Source organism: Urocampus carinirostris, chromosome 15, assembly GCF_059441175.1.
Source record: "Urocampus carinirostris isolate Australia breed hairy pipefish chromosome 15, RoL_Ucar_1.0, whole genome shotgun sequence".
NCBI lineage: Eukaryota > Metazoa > Chordata > Actinopteri > Syngnathiformes > Syngnathidae > Urocampus > Urocampus carinirostris.
Window position 1 is genome coordinate 11,398,884 of NC_142363.1, and position 23,389 is coordinate 11,422,272.

Below are 23,389 nucleotides of genomic sequence, written 5' to 3' on the forward strand. Positions count from 1 at the left end.
GCTACATGTCACATTTTTACAACTGAGATTCGTTGTAATTTTTTATTCGGATCATTTGGTTGTGGTGTTTTATGTGAAAATATTTGTGTCATAATAGCCTTATTTGGGGCAAAAGTGGATCTATCCACAATTTGGGTTACTTTGACAAAAAGCTGAAAAAGTGTTTCGTTAAAGGAACAGCGTGTATTATTGGTCAACTAGATGTGTGCAACCAACGGGCTATAGACCAGTACCAGGCATGTAGTTTGATACCAGGCTGCACAGTATGAAAAAAAATTGTATTGAAGTAGCCCTTGCTTATATCATATTTATCTTTTTTTTGTTAGTATCAACCTCAATTTGTGATGTTTTGTGGTGGTACATTGTATTTGGACGATGGTTAATCAACGGACAAATGTCGCCCGTTTGGCACCAGCTGCGGCTAGTTGACTTCCCTCCTATTTAAGCTCAGTGCTCTCACTCACCCTTTGTCAGTCCGTCAACGAACCTCTGCACCCGCAAGACGTGTGATTTGACTCTGTCAGGTATCCTGCTTGTGTATCCTGTCCGGTATCGATCCTGCCCGGTATCAATCCCGTCTATCTTGCCCTGTTTGATATCTGACTCCAGTCCCCAGTGTTTGGTATCAATCCCGTCTGTCTCGTCCTGTCTGCTACCTTGCTTCAATCTCCAGTATCGGGTATCGTTCCCATCTATGTCATCCTGTTTGATATCGGTCTACAGTCTCCAGTGTCTGGTATCGTTCCCATCTACGTCGCCCTGTTTGATATCGGTCTCCAGTGTCTGGTATCGATCCCGTCTGTTTCGCCCTGTCTGATACCTCGCTACAATCTCCAGTATCGGGTATCTTTCCAGTCTATCTCGTCCTGTTTGATATCGGTCTCCAGTGTCAGGTATCGATCCCGTCTGTCTCGCCCTATCCGATACCTTGCTACAATCTCCAGTATCGGGTATCTTTCCAGTCTGTCTCGTCCTGTCTGTTATCCGTCTCCACTCTCCTGTATTTGATATTAATCCTGTCTGTCCCGTCCTGTCTGGTATCGACCCCGTCTGTCAGGTATCTGCTCGTGTAACTGGTATCGATCTCGTCGACCTCTGGCTTACTTCTTGCGCCGAATCACTGGCGCTTGTGTTAACGTGCACGACTGCCCCTTTCCCGTAAAATAAAGCTTGTGTGAGAAACTTTACGCATCTGGGTCCTCATGTTCTGGTTCTGACAATTTGATTAAAAGGTTAATACATTTGATGAACTGGTAAGCACCTGTATTTTTCCTTATTTGAGAAGCGTGGTTTTTATTTTCCAACCGTATGTGATGCATATTGACGTACAAAACAGTTGCCAATCCAGTGGCAACATGAGAAAAATATTGAAGGAAAAGCAGCATGCACTCCCAAATCAGAACTGCCGGATGTAAAACTTGATGCACACAAAAAACAAGTACGGACAACATTACACATACTACTTAGAAGGAATGGACAATTTTGTTCAATGCTCTCTGTAATGCTAAGAAAATAATGATTTTAGATCACGTTCCACAAAAAAGATGCTGTCAATACCATTGAAACTAGCAAGACACTCGATTTGGTATATTGTTCAGGCTTCAACATTTTCTTTGACAATGAGTCAGATCATGTTAAAGGGACACTGTGTAATATTTGAACACTAGACGTGGCTGTGTTGTGTAGTGCAACCGAAAATGGGGTCTACAAAGCACAAGGAAGAATACAAACTACGGAGACCAAACTGCTACAATTTTCCTCAGCCTATCGCAAGCTTTTTGCGTTTTTTGGGGGGAGTTCACGTAGCAGCAAGATGAAGAACAATTATGTCAGCTCGCTCTAGGTAAGCCTCATGTTATGTAAAATAAGTACACATTTCTTGAACTGAGAGTATTTAAATGGGTTTTTACAAGTTCCTGTAGTTTTGCTTATTATTCAAATCAATATTGCTTTCTTTAAATGAATTGTTTTTATAAATCACTAATACATAATGTCACTTTAAAAAACACACATCAGCTGTTACTGAGCTGCTGGATAGAATTCACTTTTCATCACGACTGAATATTATGCACCTAGATCAAACCCTGTAGCAGCAATTGGAGTTTGTGTTCCATCGGAATGTTCAAAGCAACATAGTGCAAAACACCACTTCAATTTCCAAAATACATTAAAAACAATATACAAAAAAAAAAACAAGTGTGTGATTGTTCCAGTTTCATGTCAAGGGAACACCTCACAAACTGTTGGGAAATTTGATAAATTCTCAGACCTTTGTGAAAAGTGCCCTTTACACCTTGGACGGACCTGCTCTTTCACACAACAGAGCAACGGAACCGTATTATTATCGAAAACGGACCACAATTAAAAAACATAACAATCAAGTTTATCTTAGAAAGATTGTCTTTACATCCATGGAATGTGTTTGTTCGATGGGGAGGATAAAGTTCATCTTTCTTAAAAGTTTTTACGTGTTTTCTTGTGGCGTGTCCCAGTATTAGGAAGGGGCTTACGCTTCCCAGTGTTCCACCCCAAAAGTTAAGCGCCATGCTAAGGATCCTCATCCATGTCATCTAAATTGGGCGCCATGATGAAGTGTTTGGGGTACACCAAGCTGTGCTCGTCCGCGTACTCCTCCCAGCGGGCATCGTCGCTCTCGTGAGTGATGTAGCGCTCGCCCCTCCTCGTCTCGAAGTCCCTGAGATCCAACCACGTCTGATAGTCCTGAAGACAAAAATGTGAGTTACAAAAAGACCGCGCAAATATGGAAGTTAAGTCAAATATTGAAGTCACCTGCAACCAAGGGTGGCTGAGACACTTGTCCACACTATACCTCTTCCTCATCTTCACTTGGAGGAGATTATTGATCAGGTCTGTGGCTGGGAATGAAAGACTATGTTAAGTGCAGCATAGTTTTTTCTTTGAAATTTAACAAGAACCTTTTTTACCTTGACACTTAAGCATTTATAAAAGGACTGTATGAATTATTTGACCACAAAATGTCGCTAGTGTAGTGCAGCCAAAACTGACAGGCAACTAGGGACACTACAGACTACAAAGACTCAAAGTGGATAAAACGCACCCACAAAAACTGTAAAAATTATTATTTATGTCGGAACCAGAACAGGAGGAGGACACAGATGCGTAACATTTACTCACAATTTTATTGAGAAATAGAGGAAAACAAACGCAAGCGATCCGATGCTCGCTGGACGAGGGATCGGAGCGTGATCGGAATGCGGAAGTGGATCTCCCGGAGCGGGAGATATTAGCGTGGTCAAACGGGCAAAACATGTCGATAGCCGGAGCGGGGGATCAGAGCATGGTCTGTGGTCAAAAACGGGTCGTTAGCCGGAGCGGGAGATCAGAGCGTGGTCAAAAACGAGTCATAGCCGGAGTGGGAGATCAGAGCGTGGTCTAAAGGACAAAATGGGTCGATAGCCGGAGACAAATGGGGAATCAGGAACAGACAAGTGGTATACGAATGAAAAACGAGACCGAAGGGAGCCAGAGTCAAGAGGCTTGCCTTGCGTATGCAGAGGTTTGCTGACGGAATGACAGGGAGAGCACGGCGTACTGGGTATAAGTAGGAGGGGAATTAATCAGGCAACAAGCAACAGCTGGCCCCAAACGAGCGGGCACAGCTGAGGGCAATGAGTAATTATGACAATTTATGTATTTCATTATCAGGAACTACAAAGAGGGCACGGCACGCAAATCACGTAAAAACAAATGGTTATTTTCTCGACCTGCGAGTATTTTTTGAAAATGCATGTTGATATGATAGCTCATATTTTTTTACATATTACTTGAATCAATAGTGTTTTTTAATAAACAAAGTTTTTTTTAACGACAAGGAAGCACTCAATAATACACAGTCTCCTTTAGGACAGTGGTCTGTAAACACTGGATTGCGGACCGGAAACGGACGCACAGAAATATATGAAAGTTGCCAATATAAATAAACATAACTTGACTCATTTTGCTTATACTGTATAAAACATGCATTTTTAACCCATTAAATAACTAAAAGAGGATAAACAGGTCAAATCCCTGTCTCCTAACAGTATTTCAAACTGATATCATAAAAACACAACAAATAAAAGGTATAATTTGGGTTAAGACTAATATAAATAATTGTTTTAATATTGTATTAATTTTTTGATAATTTTGTCAATAATCAAATTAAATAAAATATGTGTCCTCTAAAACACTATTTTAAACTAACGTAAGAAAGAAACAACAAATTAAGCAAGGCAAAAAACGGTTGTTTTCTTATTCGGTTACCCTAGAATTTGGACAATAAGCCGCGACTTTTTTCCCAAGCTTTCAACCCTTCGGCTAATGCAACAATGCAGCCAATTTATGCATTTTTTTCTCACGGGCGCCTAAGCAGTAAAGGTAAAAGTGAGACATGGGGAACATATGTGTCGAGGAAGATGACATTTTGATGTAACTGTGCTTTGTGCATGAATAAAAGTAGCATGAAAAAAGGTGTCGGTCGAAAGGGGGAGCACTAACTACCATATTGGGAATCATTTTATGAATCTGTTTATTTGCAAACGGAAATAATGTGGCGAAACGAAAGGATTACTAATGGTGAGCTATGCCAGCTTTTTAGTTTTCAGGTATCTTGTTTTAGACTTAGCGTGGTGTTTCTTTGATGAATATATTTTGAAATGGTCATCATATCTTGAATCCAAGGGTTTAACCTTTCCAATGATATGTGGCATGACGTATTTCAGTGACTTTTGACATCGTACAGACACGTATTTGTTAAGGAAAAAAGCAGCAGCCCCCCGACGGGCCGTCGGAACATTAAGGGGTAAGGTACGGTGTATTATTAAAACTCTTCCTGTTTACCGTTTTTTTTTGTAAGTATCTCATTTTTAATGTGGGCACATGCAGCTTATAGTCAGGTGCGGCTTATGTATGTACAGACGCCTCCAGACTTACGTACATTCGATTTACAGATTCCGGCAGATGCGTTCATTTTTTTGCGGGATGTCGAATAATATCCAGACATTGCTGTAAGTATTGTGTGCACCTTTTTTCCGAGTCGAGTTGTCAGAACAGAACAGATGGTAGACCCAAACTTTATTGAGCAGTCAGGTATGGGAAAGCAAGCGCCAGCAATCCGGCGATCGCTGGACAGGAGGAGCAGGGAGCTCACGGGATCGGAGCATGGTCGGAAGGCGGAAACGAGTTGAGTAGCCGGGACGGGCGATCGGAGCGTGGTCGATGGGCAAACAAGGGTCGAGTAGCCAGGGCAGGAGATCGAAGTGTGGTCCAAGGAAGGAAAAAGTCAGGGAGCCAGAGAAGATCAGAAAGCCAGGAGTAGACGAGCAGGATACGGGTAAGGACGGGACAGACGGGAGCCAGAGTCAAATAGTGCTTGCCTTGCATGTGCGGGGGTTCGCAGACGCACTGACAAGGAGTGAATGGAAGCGTTGAGTTTAAATAAGAGGGAACCAATCAGGCAACGAGCAGCACCACTGGCGCCAAATCAGCGGGCACAGGTGAGGGCTATGGGTAATCGTGACAAGAGGACAGTGCTGTATTGCTTCTTTCCGCCGCGTGGCGCTGTGAGAGGTCGCCCAGCATTCACACCGAAGAAATCCGGCTTCTACTTTCTGGTTCGTGTGTAATCATAACAACAATTACTGTATCGCTAGCGTGCTAAGAACTTTGACATTTTTATTGTTTAACATCTCGTGCATACAATCAATATGGTTGGTGTAAAGTGTGAGAAAAAGGCGAGCCGTTTCTTTTGAAATGAAAGTGGAATATTGAAGCTTGATGCGGTTGAGAAATAAAGTAAGTAAAACCTCACTTTATTTATCTTTATAGAGCATATTACTTTATTAAATGTTTATTTCTTAGTACAAAACTGTACAGGTTACTTATACGAGCCTTAAACATACTTATACAAACCATAAACATACAAAATATAGCACTGAAGCAACTTACGAACAAATTAAACTTACGAACGATCGTCCGGAACCAACTCGTTCGCAGATCGGGCAGCGTCTGTATAAAATGTACTCAGTGCAGCTTATTATTAGGTGCGCCTGCCTTATAGACTGAAAAATTTACAATATCCTGTTCAATATTTAGCTGAGTAATTGAGGGCAAATAAAATCTAAAAACACACTCCCTGAACACTGAAACAGTTTTTTTTCAAATAATAAAAAATAAATTACAAAAAAATAAAATAGGGCTGCAACAAACGTAAATGATATTGTCCATTTAATGATGAAATAGAAAAAAAGAATAGAGTAATTTTATTACCAATTTAAATTGTGAAATTGAATTATGATAGGTATTTGGTAGACTCATAATGTGTCAGAAAATGCCCCCCAAAAATATAATCTTTAAAAACAAACAAAGAAAATTGGTGGTGTTGGTAAACCTAATGTACACCTTTTTAGTTGTATATGACATTACAGGTACATATTCACATTTTATAGTAATGCTATATAATTTGTAAAAATGACATCAAAATGTGGAATAATGATATTTCAAAAATAAAATTTCCTAAAATTGTTATACTTAAATTACCTTTAGTTGTCAATTATTCGTTTAGCTATTAAACCCTTATACATTAATACGCTTGCATGTGCGAAAGTTTTGTATTGCATTTATATTGTCGCTGTGATGTCAATGACTTATTTATTTATGAAATTGAATGAAGGGTGACAGCAGATATGCTGAATTAAAAAAAAAAAAATGTGTTCTGTTTCGCTGTGACACCTTGGTCATACATTATGATCGAAAGGACCTATATTACGACTGATCACTTTCAGTAAAAATGTGATTCATGTGCAGCCAATCAGACTACAGCATTTCTTTCTCACCATGCTATTGTCGTTGAACTAAACAGAACTGTCATGATTACCGATGTGAATAACCTGTGCCCGCTCATTTGGCGCCAACTGCCTCGGACTCTGATTGGCTCCCACTCAGTATTTGAACCGAGTCCTGTTAATCCCCTGTTGTCAGTCCGTCTGCGGATCGTAGTGTATACAAGGCAAGTCTTTTACGACCCTGACCCCCGCCTGTCCCGTTTTTGCTCCTGTTTGTCTCCGGCTACAACCCCTTTTTGTTCCCGACTACGTCTACTCTCCCGTTCTGGCTTACGACTCGTTTCCGACCCCAACCACGTCTTGCTCTCCCAGTCCCGGCTACCGACCAGTTTTCTGCCCCTGACACAGCCATCGCTCGCTACGGAAGATCCACTTCCGTGTTCGGATCACAATCCTAGTAAAAGAGCCATTTGCTTCCCGTGCCCAGCGAATACCGGATAATGGGCGCAGCTCTTCCTCTGTCTTTCGATAAAACTTGTGGTAAACGTCACGCAAGTGGGTCCTGTTTCCGTTCCGGTCCTAACGAGAACTTAATCAACCGATGTAAAAACATTGTGACAATATGCAACTGAACCTGGAGCTGAATTCAATTAAGGCATACTGTGTTATTTATTCTATCAAACTAAGTACACAGGATAACAGTAACCTAGGTATTTCATATTACCTTCTGTTGAGATGTCCTTCCAGGGTGTCTGGGGATACATGAAGTCAGCGTTCTGAATCTGGTCGTTGATGTCCTCGTCCTCATTGAAAGGGAAGGTCCCGCTCAAGCTGACGTAAACGATCACTCCCACAGACCACATGTCTAGCGATCGGTTGTAGCCTTTACTACGTAGCACCTCAGGTGCCAAGTAAGCTGGCGTTCCGACCACTGACCGCCGGAAAGACTTCTCGCCGATGATGCGGGCGAATCCGAAATCGCACAGCTTTACCTGGAAGGTGAATGGAAAGTTTGTATTTGTGCTAAGACATGTTGAAATAAGTGTTAAAAGCTTTTACCTGAGGGAACGGTTCCGCCGAAGCTAGCAGTACATTCTCAGGCTTCAAGTCACAGTGAACAATGTTTTTGAAGTGCAGATGTCGTAATGCCACCAGAATCTAGGCCCAAAATAGGAAAAAATACAGATGTAACCACTAAAACGTAAGGAAAATAATAAAAATAAATTTGCATTGAGAGTTCCGTATTTTCCGCATTATAAGGCGCACCTGAAAGCATTTATTTCATTCAAAAGATGACCATGGGCCTTATAATAATGTGCAGCATATATATGATCAATCTTCAGTCGCAACAGGTTAGCAGCCGCCGACTTAATTTTACCTCGTAAAAGTAGTGTGCGGTGCATGCCGTAATATATACAGTATATGGCGGTGTTTCATTTCCTAACCAATGTGTCAATCATCATTTGAATTGGTCACTATTGGCTAAAGTTATTTGGAGGTAAAGGAGCCGGGTCTTTTCCGTTCGGATAGGCTAAAGCAGGGTAAATCAAAGCCTGCAATTAACCCAAAAAGTTGTGAATCAAAACTTAGGTTATAATTATATAAATATAAATTATAATTTAATAGGGCTAAACAGACAGCTTTAGCAACAAGCAACATTCATCGATATAGAAATGGCATTATTGCGTGTTTTGGAGTACGTAAATATTTCACAATGTTGGATTCACTACACTCACGGATGTAAGGGGACCATGGTTGCCTATTATCATTGAACTTGATGTCTGCAACCCAACGTTTTTGGTGATCTACCTCGGCTTTATATTTATCTGGTATCTTGTTTCAGACTGATCGTGATGTTTCTGTGATGAGTATGTTTTTAAATGATCAGCATATCTTGAATCCCGAGAGTTTGATGACAGTGTCTATACGTGTCTGAGACACGTATTTGCTTCTCAACCTTTGGTTGGTCGTCGTACCGTTAATGGTTTAATATGGTTTGACTGACCTATCTGAATGTTTTTTGATGCTCCTATTATAGCTCCTTATAGTCCGGTGCGCGTTATGTATGAAAAATATATGGCGGATTATTTTTTTGGGGTGCGCCCTATAACTGGTGCGGCTTATAGTTTTGGTATTCCCTTGCTACTTTGTAGTTTGACGTTTAAATCCTCGGTGTATCGCTGAATTGTTTTTATTAAGAGGTTTCACAGATAAATACGTTAATTGCAGGATAATGGCATCACTTTAAAAGTGCAAGTTCATTCAAACCAGAGAACTGCCTTCGGTTTCCTGGGCACTGATTGGCAGCTGACAATCTGTGGTGTGATAAAAAGTGGGTTGTCCATACTTGGAAACCATCAAACCTGAAGATGTTTTGTAAAGACGAATGGTAAAATATACTGTCAACCAGAATCCAGTCCTTTATTGGAAGGTATTGGAATCCATAGGAAGCATTAAAATACAGTTGTTCTGAAAAAAAAGGATCAAATAAATATTGATGTATCGTAATTTTTTACAACAGCCAACAGGAGCTAAGATTAGGACCGGTGGTGTTGTAGAAATGTCACAACTGCCAATAAACAACGTACAGTAACGCGCTGTACATTAATAAAAGTTAGCATTAACTGCCCCTCATCACAAAAAATAAGAAAATGTAAGCCTATGGCACAGCTTTCAAGGTTAAAAGCATTTGCGGCTTATCTGTTTTTTCCTTTAAATCTGTATTGAGAGCTGCTTATAATAATAATTGGCTTATAGTCTGGAAATTATGTAAATGTTTCTGTTGGGATGCCCAAATTGTGCCTGCTTTTATTGTTTTAATTGCACACTTTTATTATCCTATAAACCTCATTTCACTTCTTAAATATCACTTTCTTTATCTGCTATATGTTATATATAACTGACAATGCTGATCTAAACGACCATTTATTTATGAAGAAAAATCTTGAAAATGATCAAAAGTACTCAAACTTTTTATACGACTGTACTTTATAACAGATACCACCATAAGGAAAATTAGTCGCAACGTAAACTCTTAAATCCTGATAAGTGCCTCACAAGATCACATTTCGTCATCACGTCTCTCTATAACTGTTTGTGGCCTGCTCTTAAAACCACAGCACGCTAGGGTTTGAGGAACTGGCCATATCAGAAACGGACCTGCTGCAGTGGGACTATTGCGAAAGAGGCAGAGTTTGTTTGAGAACTCGGGTCTAGTGAAAATCAGGAACCATCTCTTCTTCGGATCAGGCCACAAAAACGCTTCATCCAGCAGTCAGTAAAATTTGGGAGGAGGCCCTAAAGCCACAACAACTAGTGTCATCAACAATTCAGACTGGTGGATACATATGACGGCCTGGAGAGGGATAGCGCCACCAGGCTGTACTTGCCCAAGACACACCACAGGAAATGGTGCCCATACGACCCTAGTGGTTAAAGGATCCAACCAACCAACCAACAATCGGATCACCACAAGCATTAAGAGGCTTGTGTGCAGTGGGATAAAACAAAACATCAAACATGGCTGTTTTCTTAACCACGGAGGAATAATAAACCGACAAATGGGGCCAATGTTGTTTGATTTATCAACATCAAATGAAGTAGGGCAGCAACTGTAGAGGATTATACACACCAACGTAATAAAATCAATTAAAAATACATGGATAAACAACAAGTGTTAAAATTGCAACAAAAACATGTTATTTAAACACAATTGAATTATAAATACATCTGAGGTGAAAAAAAAACACACAAATAAAATTTAAAAAAATATATACAAATACAAACACAATATTTAAACAAAGCATTAAGTATCAGTTCATACTGTTGTTGTCAAATTGCGCATTTAGTTTTGTATTAATGTTTTAATAAATGTGAAAATACAAAAAATATATATAAGTAGGCTTAAATATCAGTCAATACGATTGAAAGTGAACTTTGTATTTACTACTATACAGGACTGTCTCAGAAAATTAGAATATTGTGATAAAGTTTTTTTTATTTTCTGTAATGCAATTAAAAAAACAAAAATGTCATACATTCTGGATTCATTACACATCAACTGAACTATTTCAAGCCTTTTATTATTTGAATATTGCTGATTTTGGCTTACAGCTGAAAAAAACTCAAAAATCCCATCTCAAAATATTAGAATACTTCCTCAGACCAAGTAAAAAAATAATTTTATAACAGCAAAACTAAATCAAACATTTGAAAATGTCCATTGATGCACTCAGTACTTGGTTGGGAATCCTTTTGCACGGATTACTGCATCAATCCGGCGTGGCATGGAAGCAATCAGCCTGTGGCATTGCTGAGGTGTTATTGATGCCCAGGATGCTTCGATAGCGGCCTTCAGCTCATTTGCATTTGTAGGTCTGGTGTCTTTCATCTTCTTCTTAACTATACCCCAAAAATTCTCGATGGGGTTTAGGTCAGGGGAATTAGCAGGCCAATCAAGGACAGTGATGCCATGGTCAGAGCACCAGTTACTGGTGGTTTTGGCACTGTGGGCAGGTGCCAGATCATGCTGGAAAATGAAATCCTCATCTCCATAGAGCTTTTCAGCAGATGGAAGCATGTAGTGCTCTAAAATCTCTTGGTACACAGTTGCATTTACTCTGGACTTGATGAAACACAGTGGACCAACACCAGCAGCTGACATGGCTCCCCAAACCATTGCTGACTGTGGGAACTTCACACTGGATTTCAAGCAACTTTTTGCTCCTCTCCAGCCTTTCTCCAGACTCTGGCGCCTTGACTTCCAAATGAAATGAAAACTTGCTTTCGTCTGAAAAGAGGACTTTGGACCACTCTGCAACTGTCCAGTGCTTCTTCTCCATAGCCCAAGTCAGACGCTTCTTCCGTTGTCTTGAGTTCAGAAGTGGCTTGACCATGGGAATACGGCTATTGTAGCCCATTTCCCGGACACGTCTGTGAACTGTGGCTTTTGATACCTGGACTCCAGCTTCAGCCCACTGTCTTTGAAGCTCCCCCAAATTCTGGAAGCGGCTCTTCTTCACAATTTTGTTAAGGCTGCGGTCATCTCTCTTGGTTGTGCAGCGTTTCCGGCCACATTTTTCCCTTCCAACAGACTTTTTGTGGATATGCTTTGAAACTGCACTCTGTGAACAGCCTGCTCTTTGAAAAATTTCTTTTTGTGTCTTACCCTCCTGATGGAGGGTATCAATGATGGTCCTCTGGACAGCAGTCAGATCAGCAGTCTTCCCCATACTTGTGATTTAGTTTACTGAACCAAGCTGAGTGTTTTTAAGGCTCAGGAAACCCTCGCAAGGTGTTTCGAGTTAATTAGATGATTCAGGTGATTAGTTGAATAGCCTACTTGTATACTTTTTCATGATATTCTAATATTTTGAGATAGGATTTTTGAGTTTTCTTAAGCTGTAAGCCAAATTCAGCAATATTAAAATAATAAAAGGCTTGAAATAGTTCAGTTGATGTGTAATGAATCCAGAATGTATGACATTTTTGTTTTTTTAATTGCATTACAGAAAATAAAGAACTTTATCACAATATTCTCATTTTCTGAGACAGTCCTGTATACATTAGGCTTTTTTTTTAACATCTCTCATATGTCTTTTTGGCATCTTGGTCCTTCATATCAACAAATTGTTTTTACCAAATATTTTTTCGAATCAGTAGGTATAATAAAATGGTTTCCCCAAAAACAAAAATCAGCAAATATTTAGTGTGTAGAATGTGAAATCTAGATTAATCAAATTATTTACAATCCAAAAGTAATATAAACGGGAGTTGGACTATAAAAATGTGATAATCCAAAAAAGCAAAAAGGCACATCCCGCCACACTCACCTGTGTGACTAAAAACTTGGTGATTCGTTCTGGCAGCTTGCTTCTCTCGCTCGAAAGAATCATTTCCAGCATGTCGCCATGCAGCTTCTCCATCACAACAAACACACGCTCCGGTGTCTCAAACATACATTCCAGGTTGACGATACCAGGATGATGCAGATTCTAAAATTTCAGCCAACACAGACATGATAAGTTCAAAGAGACCCATAAATGTGAATACTGTAATCCATCGTTCATCACGATTATGAGGATCAGACCCTCGCGCAATATTCAAAAGTCTCTATTTTTGAATGTGCTCTGTAAAGACCCCCCCTTGCAGTAATAGTCAGGAAAAAAAACTGCCAGGAACGACAAAAGTGCACTCTGCCAGTCTCTGCTTCCTGCAATACACATCGGGGATAATGTAGTGCAGCAATACGAGTGCAGTGAACTTTAACCAGAGAAAAAAAAAAAAAAAAAAAAAAAAAAAAAAAAAAAGAGCTGACACGCATTACAAAAATTTGCTATCGTGGCCCCCACTCTAAGCAATAGTTAATTGGGGATAACGGATTGTGGCCAAAACAGTGCATTTCATTCTAGGCTGGCCAGAACACTTCTGCCAGCTCAGCTCTCAGCAATAGTCGACCGGGATAATTGTATTATGGACAAAACAGTGCAGTTTATTCTAAGTGCGTCAGAACAGCACCCTTCAGCGGCTCAAACTGAAAAACAAAAGTGCGCTCTGCCGGCAACTGCTTTCAGCAAAAGCTGACCGGGGATAATGAATCTTGGCCATACCCGTGCATTTTATTTTGGATGGGCCAGAACTCCTGAAAAAAGTAAATAACAAGATGGGTTTGGGATAATGGGTCATGGCCACAATAGTGCAGTTCAATTTAGGCAAAAAGAAGGTAAAAGTAAAAATTAGAGCTGCCATGGCAAAATTGCACTCTTTTGGTCCCTTCTTGCTGCGATTTGTATTTGGGGACAATAAATTGCGGCCGCAGGAGTGCAGTTCACTTTATGGTGGACAGACCAGCAAAAAATATCCTCAAGGCCCCAACCAAAGTGCGCTCTACGAACCCCTAATTGCATATTGCTGCATGGAAAATGAATCGCAAAATATCTTTCAACCAATGCTCTGAGGCGGCTAGGTACAGACCGCAAAACATAGAGGAATTATAGTCATATATTGGTAGACATTCACCTGCAATATGGCCACCTCATTCCTCAGCTGGCTCTCTTGCTTTGTAGGAAATCGCATCTTGTCAATAACCTTTATGGCCACATCTCTTCCACTCTTTCGGTGTTTGCCTGTATTAACAACCAAAATACACATACTGTAAATGAACACCATTTTTAAAGAAAGCTCATGTTCTTAAAATGGCAGGGCAAACATACCTCCATACACAATGCCAAATTGTCCTGACCCCAGCACTTCATCAGAGAATATTTGGTACACTGATGCAATATCCTGTTAAAATAAATGTTGTTTTAACTTGAAACGTTTTTTGTGAGACTGATGGGTTGTTTTTTTTTGGGGGGGGTGTATTTGCCAATATAGTCTGCAATCCAATACATAAGGGGAAAAAAAGATAATGTAGACATACTCTTGTCTGATAATTCAAAAATACAGCTCTCATTTCTACCTATGTTTATAAAAGTTCCATTCATGCAGAAAATAATGACAAAAATTAGAGATACGTCTTTATAGAATAGCAGCAATGAATAAACAGACATATAAATGACATTTATTAATTCATTAATTTAATCTATAAATAGACAGTTTTATCAAATTGGTTTTGATGCACTTGCAATCAAAACAAAATAATAAATTAGGTCCCTTTTAAAGCACGAAATTTGAGAATATGCTTTGAAAATTCAAAATGCATTACGGCTAGCTCAGAAGTGTTGTCATGCTTTCACAGCACGAGGATGAAAATTGAGCAACATGGTTATTTTTGGATTCAAAACAGAAAATAAGTTAATAAAAACGCACCACATTCTCTTGTATTTGGCAGTTGGACACAGATATGCTGATGGACAGCTCTCCTGGGGGGAAGGAAAACATCAGTGATCACCGACTGAGTAAAAACAAGCAGAACTTCTTTCGTCTTATCATCATAGATCATCACGAAGATTACGTAATCAAATGGCTTTGTACAGTATATGACAGAACGATGCAAGTATGCACAGTGTCATAACGGAGGATTCGAGTGAGACCACAGAAGGAAGGAAAAGATGGTGGGGCCATCGTTTCATGAGCAGAAGGTTGGTTTTATTATCCTGGAAGGCATTTTCTGCTTTGGAAAGATTTACTGCAGTGATAAGAAGGGGTTGCGGTTGCATAAAGTCCTGAACACGGGAATTGGAATTTATAAGCAAACTTACGATGATCTGCAGTGCTCGCCACACTGGACTGAGGAGTGACTGGCATCAGGGCTTGTCTGATGGCCTTCTCCCAGCCTTGAGCTACTTCCACGCCCACTCCGGAAGCAGCCAGAACAGGGCTGTTGTAGTGATTGGCGTTGTTCTCCCCAACATAGTACACCATAGTGGCTGTGATGATCTCAAAGCAGTGTCGGTTGCTTCCCTGGGCTAAATGATTGTAATCCCTACTCTGCTCCACCTGGAGTATCTCAGATAGGGGAATTTCCTGCAAGGCAGAAATAATACATTCCATTCTATATAGTGTGTATCTCATGTTGTAAATTAGTGATGAGACATATTCACAGACAATCAGGACCCAATAAATAAGAGAAGCCCAAATCAAGGCCTGCAATCTATTTTTCAAGTAGTCGTTTGAGATTTTTTGTAAAAATAAAAATAAGCCATTTATGATAAGAACCCACACGGTTTCTCCTGGGAAGTTTTTCTGCTGGTTTTTAATCCAGAACACCTGCAAAGGATATTGCATAAGATGCGAGTTTGTTATTTTGATTATTATACCGGACCACTGTTTGTTATTTTGACCATTAAGCACAATAGAGTTGAAAGAAATACCAATAACCCCAACAGAAGAATATAACTCACACTTTTTACCATGGTGATTAGTTCCTGTGCGATGGGCAAGCTTCTGTGCCCGATTTGAAATTGTATCCCATTTGATGAAGATAGAAGACAGCAATGTTTATCTTCAGTCAAACAGAGGGACTGGTGTTGCGCCAAGGCACAGCACTGGCAGCCCTTAGTAGGTATTAATGACACTGTACATAATAAGTTAACTAGTGCTAACTAGCTACCATGGTGGCTTACAGTTGCCATTTCTTACAACGTAAATGAGCTGCTTTTATTGTGATTAACCAGGGATTCAAACAATTATCTTGCAAATATCACATGTATTGAAAACTCTCATGTGTTCTACCATAAAGCTTATTACGCTGAAATGAACTGCCAAATTATCAACAAATTAAATGAGTGACAACCCTTCAGAAGAGAAAACGTGAACGTAAAACGCCAAAGTTAATTCTTTCAAAATGCTCAAAAGTGATTTCTAAAGAAAGTGGTTAACTGTTCTATTACATTCCCCAAAAAATTACAAAGATGCTTTTATAACTCGAGGGGGACATTTCACGCCGGGGGTGCATTTGTCAGCAAAACAAAGCACTGTACCAGCTACGAAGAACTGATAAGCATCCAGACTTTTATAAGCTTTTAGATAAGCACTGGTGTATGGGGATACCCAATTTACGATATAGCGGTACAGATTGTGTGGACTAAAGTAAGGCAGACTGGAAGACTTGTTTGCATGTGTAAATATGCAGTACTGTAAGGCTTGGTAGCTAGCATTGCTAATGCTATCCTCTGTTTCTCTAAATAGCGCCCTTGTGCTTTCCGACAAAGAGAGCTACCTCATCTGACAGGTGCACAATTCGTTTGACTAGTTATTTCTAATTGTGTTAAAAAAGTAGAGCTCTTTTTACCGGCCTCGTCTACTGTGTACCATGGGTTACTACCATCGGTTATGGTATTGTCACATGGTTAGGTCACGAGGGTGTGAAGGGTCAATATAAAATTATGAAACCAATAATCACATTTTTTAAAAAACACTTCACGAAAATCTGAAATTTTCAAAATGTATTGAATCCCATTTGTGAAATCCGTTTTTAACCAAAAAACAAACAATCAATCAGGCAGTACATTTAATTAAAAATGTAATGACTTTTTAAAATTATTTTAGGGAATAAGTTATTTTCCATATTTATTAATATTGCATTCAAACGAAGCCAATTGAAATCTCAGCCCTAACTCCTAAAGCTACAGAACCACAACACCGTCAAGGCCCCGAACCAAGGTAGGATATATAAACAAGCATTTCTTATTTGATTGTTGTTGTTTGTTTTTTTTTGGTTAAGTGGACGATAAGTTTATAGTTTAATATACGCTGAAAATAAAGACAGAAGACATCATTGCATTTTGAACTTGCAGGGACACCAAAAAACGACTGTACAAAAACCCTCACAATGCCAAATTCCAAATCAGTTCTAAAAGCCCACCCCTGGGCCACTTCTAACAATTAAATAGCCAAGGTTTTTAAAGAGCATATCCACCCTTTAGGGTGTGGTAATCAAAGAACAGCAACCTTATTGGCAGATAGTGCCAATGATGTTGAAAGAGCATGATAGTCAAAATAACAACAGTCAGGTATAATAGTCAAAATAACGAATAAGCGTTTTATCCAATCTTTTGCAGGTGTTCAATATTACAAACAGAACAAACTTATCAGTAGACTACAAAAAACAACATTGAATAGATCATGTAAACTCACACGCTGCACTGGGTCTCATTGGTTGTCCTTTGAGAGTTGGTAATGCAGTTGCAAATCCTAACTTGTGCTCACCTCACTTTCTTATGAACACACAGCATTCGGAATAAACTTTTAAAAGTCCCCCTGCCCAACCCCTTCTGCAGTCACTGTCAAATCAAAGTGAGGAAAGAGGGAGGGTCAAACGATAAAAGAGCAGAGAGGTTTAACCAATCTGCACTTGCAGAGGCACACGCTGCCCCCTTCCGTGCGGCTCGCCACAGAGTATCGGATGAAGTGCTTGAGGTTAGCGTGGCCGGGTCACGTGAGAGGGCCCGGAGCACACCGCTTTCCCTGATTACAAGGCAAGGGCCAGGCCGGCCGGGGGCCCCATCCGAGTGCGAGCCGCCGGCGCTACCGCTAGCCAGCGAGACGAAAGACGGGAGTCGACCTAGCAGACACAGAGAAGCCCCTTTACCCCATTAAAGGCAAAACCACAAGTACAGGGGTCTCATCTTCAAACGAAAGGCTTTTATAGCTTCCAAATGGGGAAAACGGTAGCTGTGCCTAGCAAGTTGGCTGCCATGCGACCGCTGCTCATCAAATTGCAAGTTAAAAAAAAAAGGGGGGAAGGGCAGCGGCCACATGCTAATGACCAAAAGCATGGATAATTCGAGTAAAATTACAGGACATAGCTCAAGATATAAAACTGCAAGATCTGGAGGACCTTGAAATCTACATGCTGAACATGTTCAGGGGGGTAGTGTCGGAACAATTGCTTGGGTGCCATTTGCAACCCGCTGACTGTATTTCAGCAATCCATAGAACAGGGGTCACCAACCTTTTTAAGCTGAGAGCTACTGTTTGTAACTAATTTGCACAAATGGCTAGCATTTTAATATAATTTCTAAAATAACAACTTGTGTTTTTGTAATGTTGTTACTACATTATTACCAGGTTGTAATAGTTGGAAGTTAAGTCAACCACTGAAACACCATGGTGCTTTTAGGTGGCACCACAGGGGGGCCGCTGGCATATAATATACCAAAAATGATATTCGCTCCTAAAAAAGTGCTTTATACACTATACCACCAACGACACCAATTAAGTACTAACGAAAACACCAAAATGTTTTGTCCAAAAATAATCACTTTTGGACATTTCTGAACTAACATTTATTTAAAAAAAAATAACAAATCTCAGACTTATGTGGTAAAGTTAAAAAAAAAATGGAAGTGGATCTTGTATCCTTCAATATTTTGCATACATGTATGTGTCATGATTACCGATGTGAATCACCTGTGCCTCCTCCGTTGGCACAAACTACCTCGGACTTTGATTGGCTCCCTGTACCAATTTAAACCCACTCCTATCTGTCCCCTTTAGTCAGTCCGTCTGCTAACCTAAGGTAACACTAGGCAAGCCTTTTCCGACCCTGACTCCCACCTGTTTTTTGCTCCCGTCTGTCCCCCCGGCGGAGGTCATTCCCGGGCCGCGCGACGGAGCGAGTTCGGCGGACGCGGCGTCACACGGCGCGACGCGAGAAAAGGCGGTGGGCGTGATCGGGCTATCCCCGTAACTGGGGGAAGCCCGCTCGTCCGACGACCCCAGTAGCGCGGCGTGAGACAGGCGGCCGACCGCGCGCGGCGGGCGAAAGGCGGCGGACGAAAGGCGGCGGACGTGCGCGGGACCCCCGTAACTGTGTCGGTGTCGTGCGAATCGCGCCTAAAAGTACCCGCGCCGCGGGTTAGGGGCTCGCTCGCGGGAGCGACCGAACATTACCTAATTACCGGTCACTTTTTTTTTTTTAAAGGGGCGTCGCTACTTCGCAGATTTTCACTTTTAGCGGGTGGTTTTGGTCCCCATTAACCGGGTCTAAAAAAATAATAATTAAAAAATATATATATTTTTTTTCTTTTTTTCTTTTTGACAGGTCGTCGCTACTTCGCAGATTTTCACTTTTTGCGGGTGGTTTTGTTCCCCATTAACCGGGTCTAAAAAAATAATAATAAAAAATATATATATAATAATTTAATTTTTTTGAAAGTGCGCCGCTACTTCGCGGATTTTCACTTATCGCGGGTGGTTTTGGTCCACATTAACCGGGATAACTGAGGTCTTACAGTACATTCAAATAAACTACAAGAAAATATCTGCATTTTTAATTAAATAAATGATAACCCATGTTGCTGTAAAACATTTGTGTGATGCAAATGAGGTGGATTAAAGCGTTTGCTCTGGTGGAAGACAATACTTTGTACCACAAGTATATCCAATTGTAAAAAATGACCTTTGTAGACTTTTTGAGTAAGCTAGACTGCAAGTCACTCAAAAGTGTTCAAAGTTAATACTTCATTTAAAAACACCTGCGTGGAAATGACATACGGCATATATTTTGGAGATGTCATTCCATTTCATCAAAACTCTCAGTGCACTACAAGGAGTTGTCTTCATGCATACACTGTGTCATGGACAATAAAATAAAAACATCCCAGACACCCAACAGACTATCAGCACACATGTGGAAGTGTTTAACTTGAAGCTCTCTCACTCAGTTCTCAGTACATAATTACCGTGTTATTAAGCTCTTGTGGTGGTGTAATGATCAAGCATGGCACAAGAAGTGTCACCACAATTGTTTTCGTGCTTCCAAATAACAAAGATTGATTGAAGGCTTTAATGATTAGGAACCTTTGACTCTTGACATTTTAATTCAAATGATTGCCCTTATGTCAAAGAGTGTATTGGACGAATATGGTGCAAACTACACGATTATGAAGCTGATAGATATTGCTTACTTTGTAGAACTTGGCTCCTGTGTCATTCTGAAAGAGACTAAGACTTTTGCTGTCCAACCGCCAGTAATGTCTCTTCCTCTGTCCCAAAAGAAGCAAAACCCAAATGAGTATATACAAGTAAAATCAAACTTCACATGCTTAATGTTATTTTGTAAGAGAAGATAAAAACGTATAATCGGTTTTGGAATAGACAGTCTTACCAAGTTGTCTCCGCTGGTGTAGTGCACCATCCAGCCCTCTCTTACCACTGTGGAACTCCGCCTCTTAGTGTGTTTGATGGACTGGACCACCCTCATGAGTGGGATGTTGGTACTTGTAGAGGGGCTAAATTGAAGTACAAAACATTTGAATTTAATCACAAAGAGTCTCAAAGGGCTGCAAAGGCCACATATTATGGCAAACCACAAACCATTATTACACCATCCCCTGATCTAAAACCTACATGGAGGTCGCTGGTTCGCGCCTCGACCGACACATACCTAATTGGTATAATGGCGGCGCCCTCTGGCTGCGGCTGCACCGACTCGCTACAACGGGTCAGGTGTATCGACATTTCGTTCTGTGTACATTGTTACAAAGAATGACAATACAAAGGAAATTATTATTAATATTATTATTACATGAGGGCAGGGAAAAACTCAAAAACCTCAACATGAGGAAAATGAAAAAAGTAGGGACTGCACATGAGGTAATCCCCTTCCAGGATGATCAGGCTGCAATGGATGTTGCAATAGCAAATAATAAACAGATATTGTCAACATAAAATATAGGTTATTCCTATGCTATAGAATAGAAGTGTGTTTTAAGCTTAGATTTAAACATTTCCACTAAGGTTGCAGATCGAATCTCAGGGGGAAGAGCATTCCACAGCAATTGTGCAATTTATCATACTTGAAATGATGAGAGGTGTAAACCCCAATATTTTCCATTGAAAACGCACCATTCTGGGTAGAATGGCTGGAGAGCGCCCACCTGCGTCTAATCAGTGTCCACACAAGCACCTCGTGATTCCAGCTCTTTATATTGGCTGGCTCCAGCAGAAAAGGTTGTCAGGTTATAGACTTGGTCGTGTTAGGTTTGTTTCTTATGTACTATTTGTGCTGTCATGTTAAGTGTTTTTAACAAGTGTTCCAGGGCTCACTACTGTGCTGTGAGACTTTGTTTAGTGTGCTGCAGGATATTGCCCAATGTTATCTTTACAAAAAAAGACCTGTCATTGCTCATCATCACAGCACTCTCCAGTGATCACCTGAGAAACTAACATACATCCATATCAGTAGGGGGCAGTGGATTATTTTGTATTTTCTTTTATACATCACAGTTCACGGATTCCTTAACCTCCAGGTTTGTCGGGGCACCACTTCATGCGGTGTGTCTTGGGCAAGTAAAGCCTGGCGCCCATACAGTAGTAATTATCTGCTCATGACGTAGTACAGTGTATTTGTTAACATATTTTGTTAAATGAAGTTGTTAAAAAATCACGGCAAAAAATAAGGATTCAAATTCAACGAGTTATTAATTACACACAAAATTGGACTAAAACAATTTGGATAAATGGATGGACGTTTTTTGTTTTTGTATGTTTGTTTTAACTTTTATATTTTGCATTCATGGTTAAATTTGAACGATAAGAACTTGTATATGAGGGGTCAAAATGACTTTGCATTTCTAGTTGCCCTTTTTGTCTCTTGTTTTCTCAATTGTTTATCAAAGTTGTTCATTTTTAATTAATTGCAATATTGTATTTGATAAACAGGGAGAAAGAATGTCAGTCAATTAATCAATAATAAAATATATCAAATTAAAAAGATAACTTTCACATAATTTTGCTGATTTTAATGATTATTTTTTTGGCACAAATACGGTTGAGAAACCTGTAAAGAAAACATAAAAGGTAAAAAATAAATTACAGGTCCAAGATAATTGCCTAAGAAAAAGATAAAAACAGAAGAAATATCAACTACCGTATTTTCCGCACTATAAGGCGCACCTAAAAGTCTTAATTTTTTTTCAAAAGCTGACCATGCGCCTTATAACACAGTGCGCCTTATATATAGCTCAATATTAAATTCGCAAGGTCTCGCAACTTACTCAACAGCCGCCGACTCGATTTTACCCCGAACGTGGAGTAGTCCGCGGTGTATGCTGGGATTTATATACCGGCGTTTCATTGGCTAACCAATGTGTCAATCATCATTTGAATCGATCACTATTGGCTGAAGTTATTCGGAGCCTCGGATTGGCTAGATGGCCAAAACAAACCCTGCAAGTTAGCAATGGCGTAGCAAGTCCGCGGTGTATGCTGGGATTTATATACCGGCGTTTCATTGGCTAACCAATGTGTCAATCATCCGTTAAATCGATCGCTATTGGCTGAAGTTATTCGGAGCCTCGGATTGGGTAGATGGCCAAAACAAACCCTGCAATCGGCCGAGTTTAGCAATGGCGTAGCAAGTCCGCGGTGTATGCTGGGATTTATATACCGGCGTTTCATTGGCTAACCAATGTGTCAATCATTCGTTAAATCGATCGCTATTGGCTGAAGTTATTCGGAGCCTCGGATTGGCTAGATGGCCAAAACAAACCCTGCAATCGGCCGAGTTTAGCAATGGCGTAGCAAGTCTGCGGTGTATGCTGGGATTTATATACCGGCGTTTTATTGGCTAACCAATGTGTCAATCATCCGTTAAATCGATCGCTATTGGCTGAAGTTATTTAGAGCCTCGGATTGGCTAGATGGCCAAAAGAAACCCTGCAATCGGCCGAGTTTAGCAATGGCGTAGCAAGCTTACTAAAGTACACTATAAAGAAACATGTTTTATTAGTCTGTATTTGCAAATAATTTACTCTCCTGGATTTACTTCACTCACGGTTGTAAGAAGACCATGATTGCGTATCATTATTGAACGTGAGAACTTAGGTGAGTTATGCGGCTTTATATTTTCCCGGTATCTTGTTTTAGAACGATCTTGATGTTGCTGTGATGAGTTGAGTGAATTAAACTCAATTCCAAGTGTTTATTGTCATATGCACAGTAAAGTTGTGAGCGAAAAAGAAAATAGAAACATAGAAATGTTTGGCATTTCTTGAATCCCAAGACTTCAACCTTCCGAATGATATTTGAAATGACGCATTTAAGTGACATCGTACGGACACCGCATCCGCACGTGTCTACGACACGTATTTGCTTCTTTGCAAGCTTTGGGAATGTTAAGGGGGTAATCAGTTTGACTG

General features: G+C 40.2%; 1 protein-coding gene across 1 annotated transcript in view; it reads right to left on the reverse strand.

Annotated features, from left to right (window-relative positions):
* Positions 1 to 1,266: 1,266 nt before the first annotated feature.
* The window catches only part of prkd3 (protein kinase D3), a 61,981-nt gene continuing 39,858 nt past the window's right edge, over positions 1,267 to 23,389 (reverse strand). The window contains exons 9-19 of the mRNA XM_088354357.1: positions 20,356 to 20,479; positions 20,156 to 20,233; positions 15,005 to 15,269; positions 14,613 to 14,665; positions 14,015 to 14,087; positions 13,821 to 13,927; positions 12,635 to 12,796; positions 7,863 to 7,961; positions 7,528 to 7,795; positions 2,791 to 2,876; positions 1,267 to 2,721 (exon numbers count right to left, since the gene is read on the reverse strand). Of these exons, the coding sequence (XP_088210483.1) occupies positions 2,548 to 2,721; positions 2,791 to 2,876; positions 7,528 to 7,795; positions 7,863 to 7,961; positions 12,635 to 12,796; positions 13,821 to 13,927; positions 14,015 to 14,087; positions 14,613 to 14,665; positions 15,005 to 15,269; positions 20,156 to 20,233; positions 20,356 to 20,479 (1,489 nt within the window). The 3' untranslated portion in view covers positions 1,267 to 2,547. The remainder of the gene's footprint in view (positions 2,722 to 2,790; positions 2,877 to 7,527; positions 7,796 to 7,862; positions 7,962 to 12,634; positions 12,797 to 13,820; positions 13,928 to 14,014; positions 14,088 to 14,612; positions 14,666 to 15,004; positions 15,270 to 20,155; positions 20,234 to 20,355; positions 20,480 to 23,389) is intronic.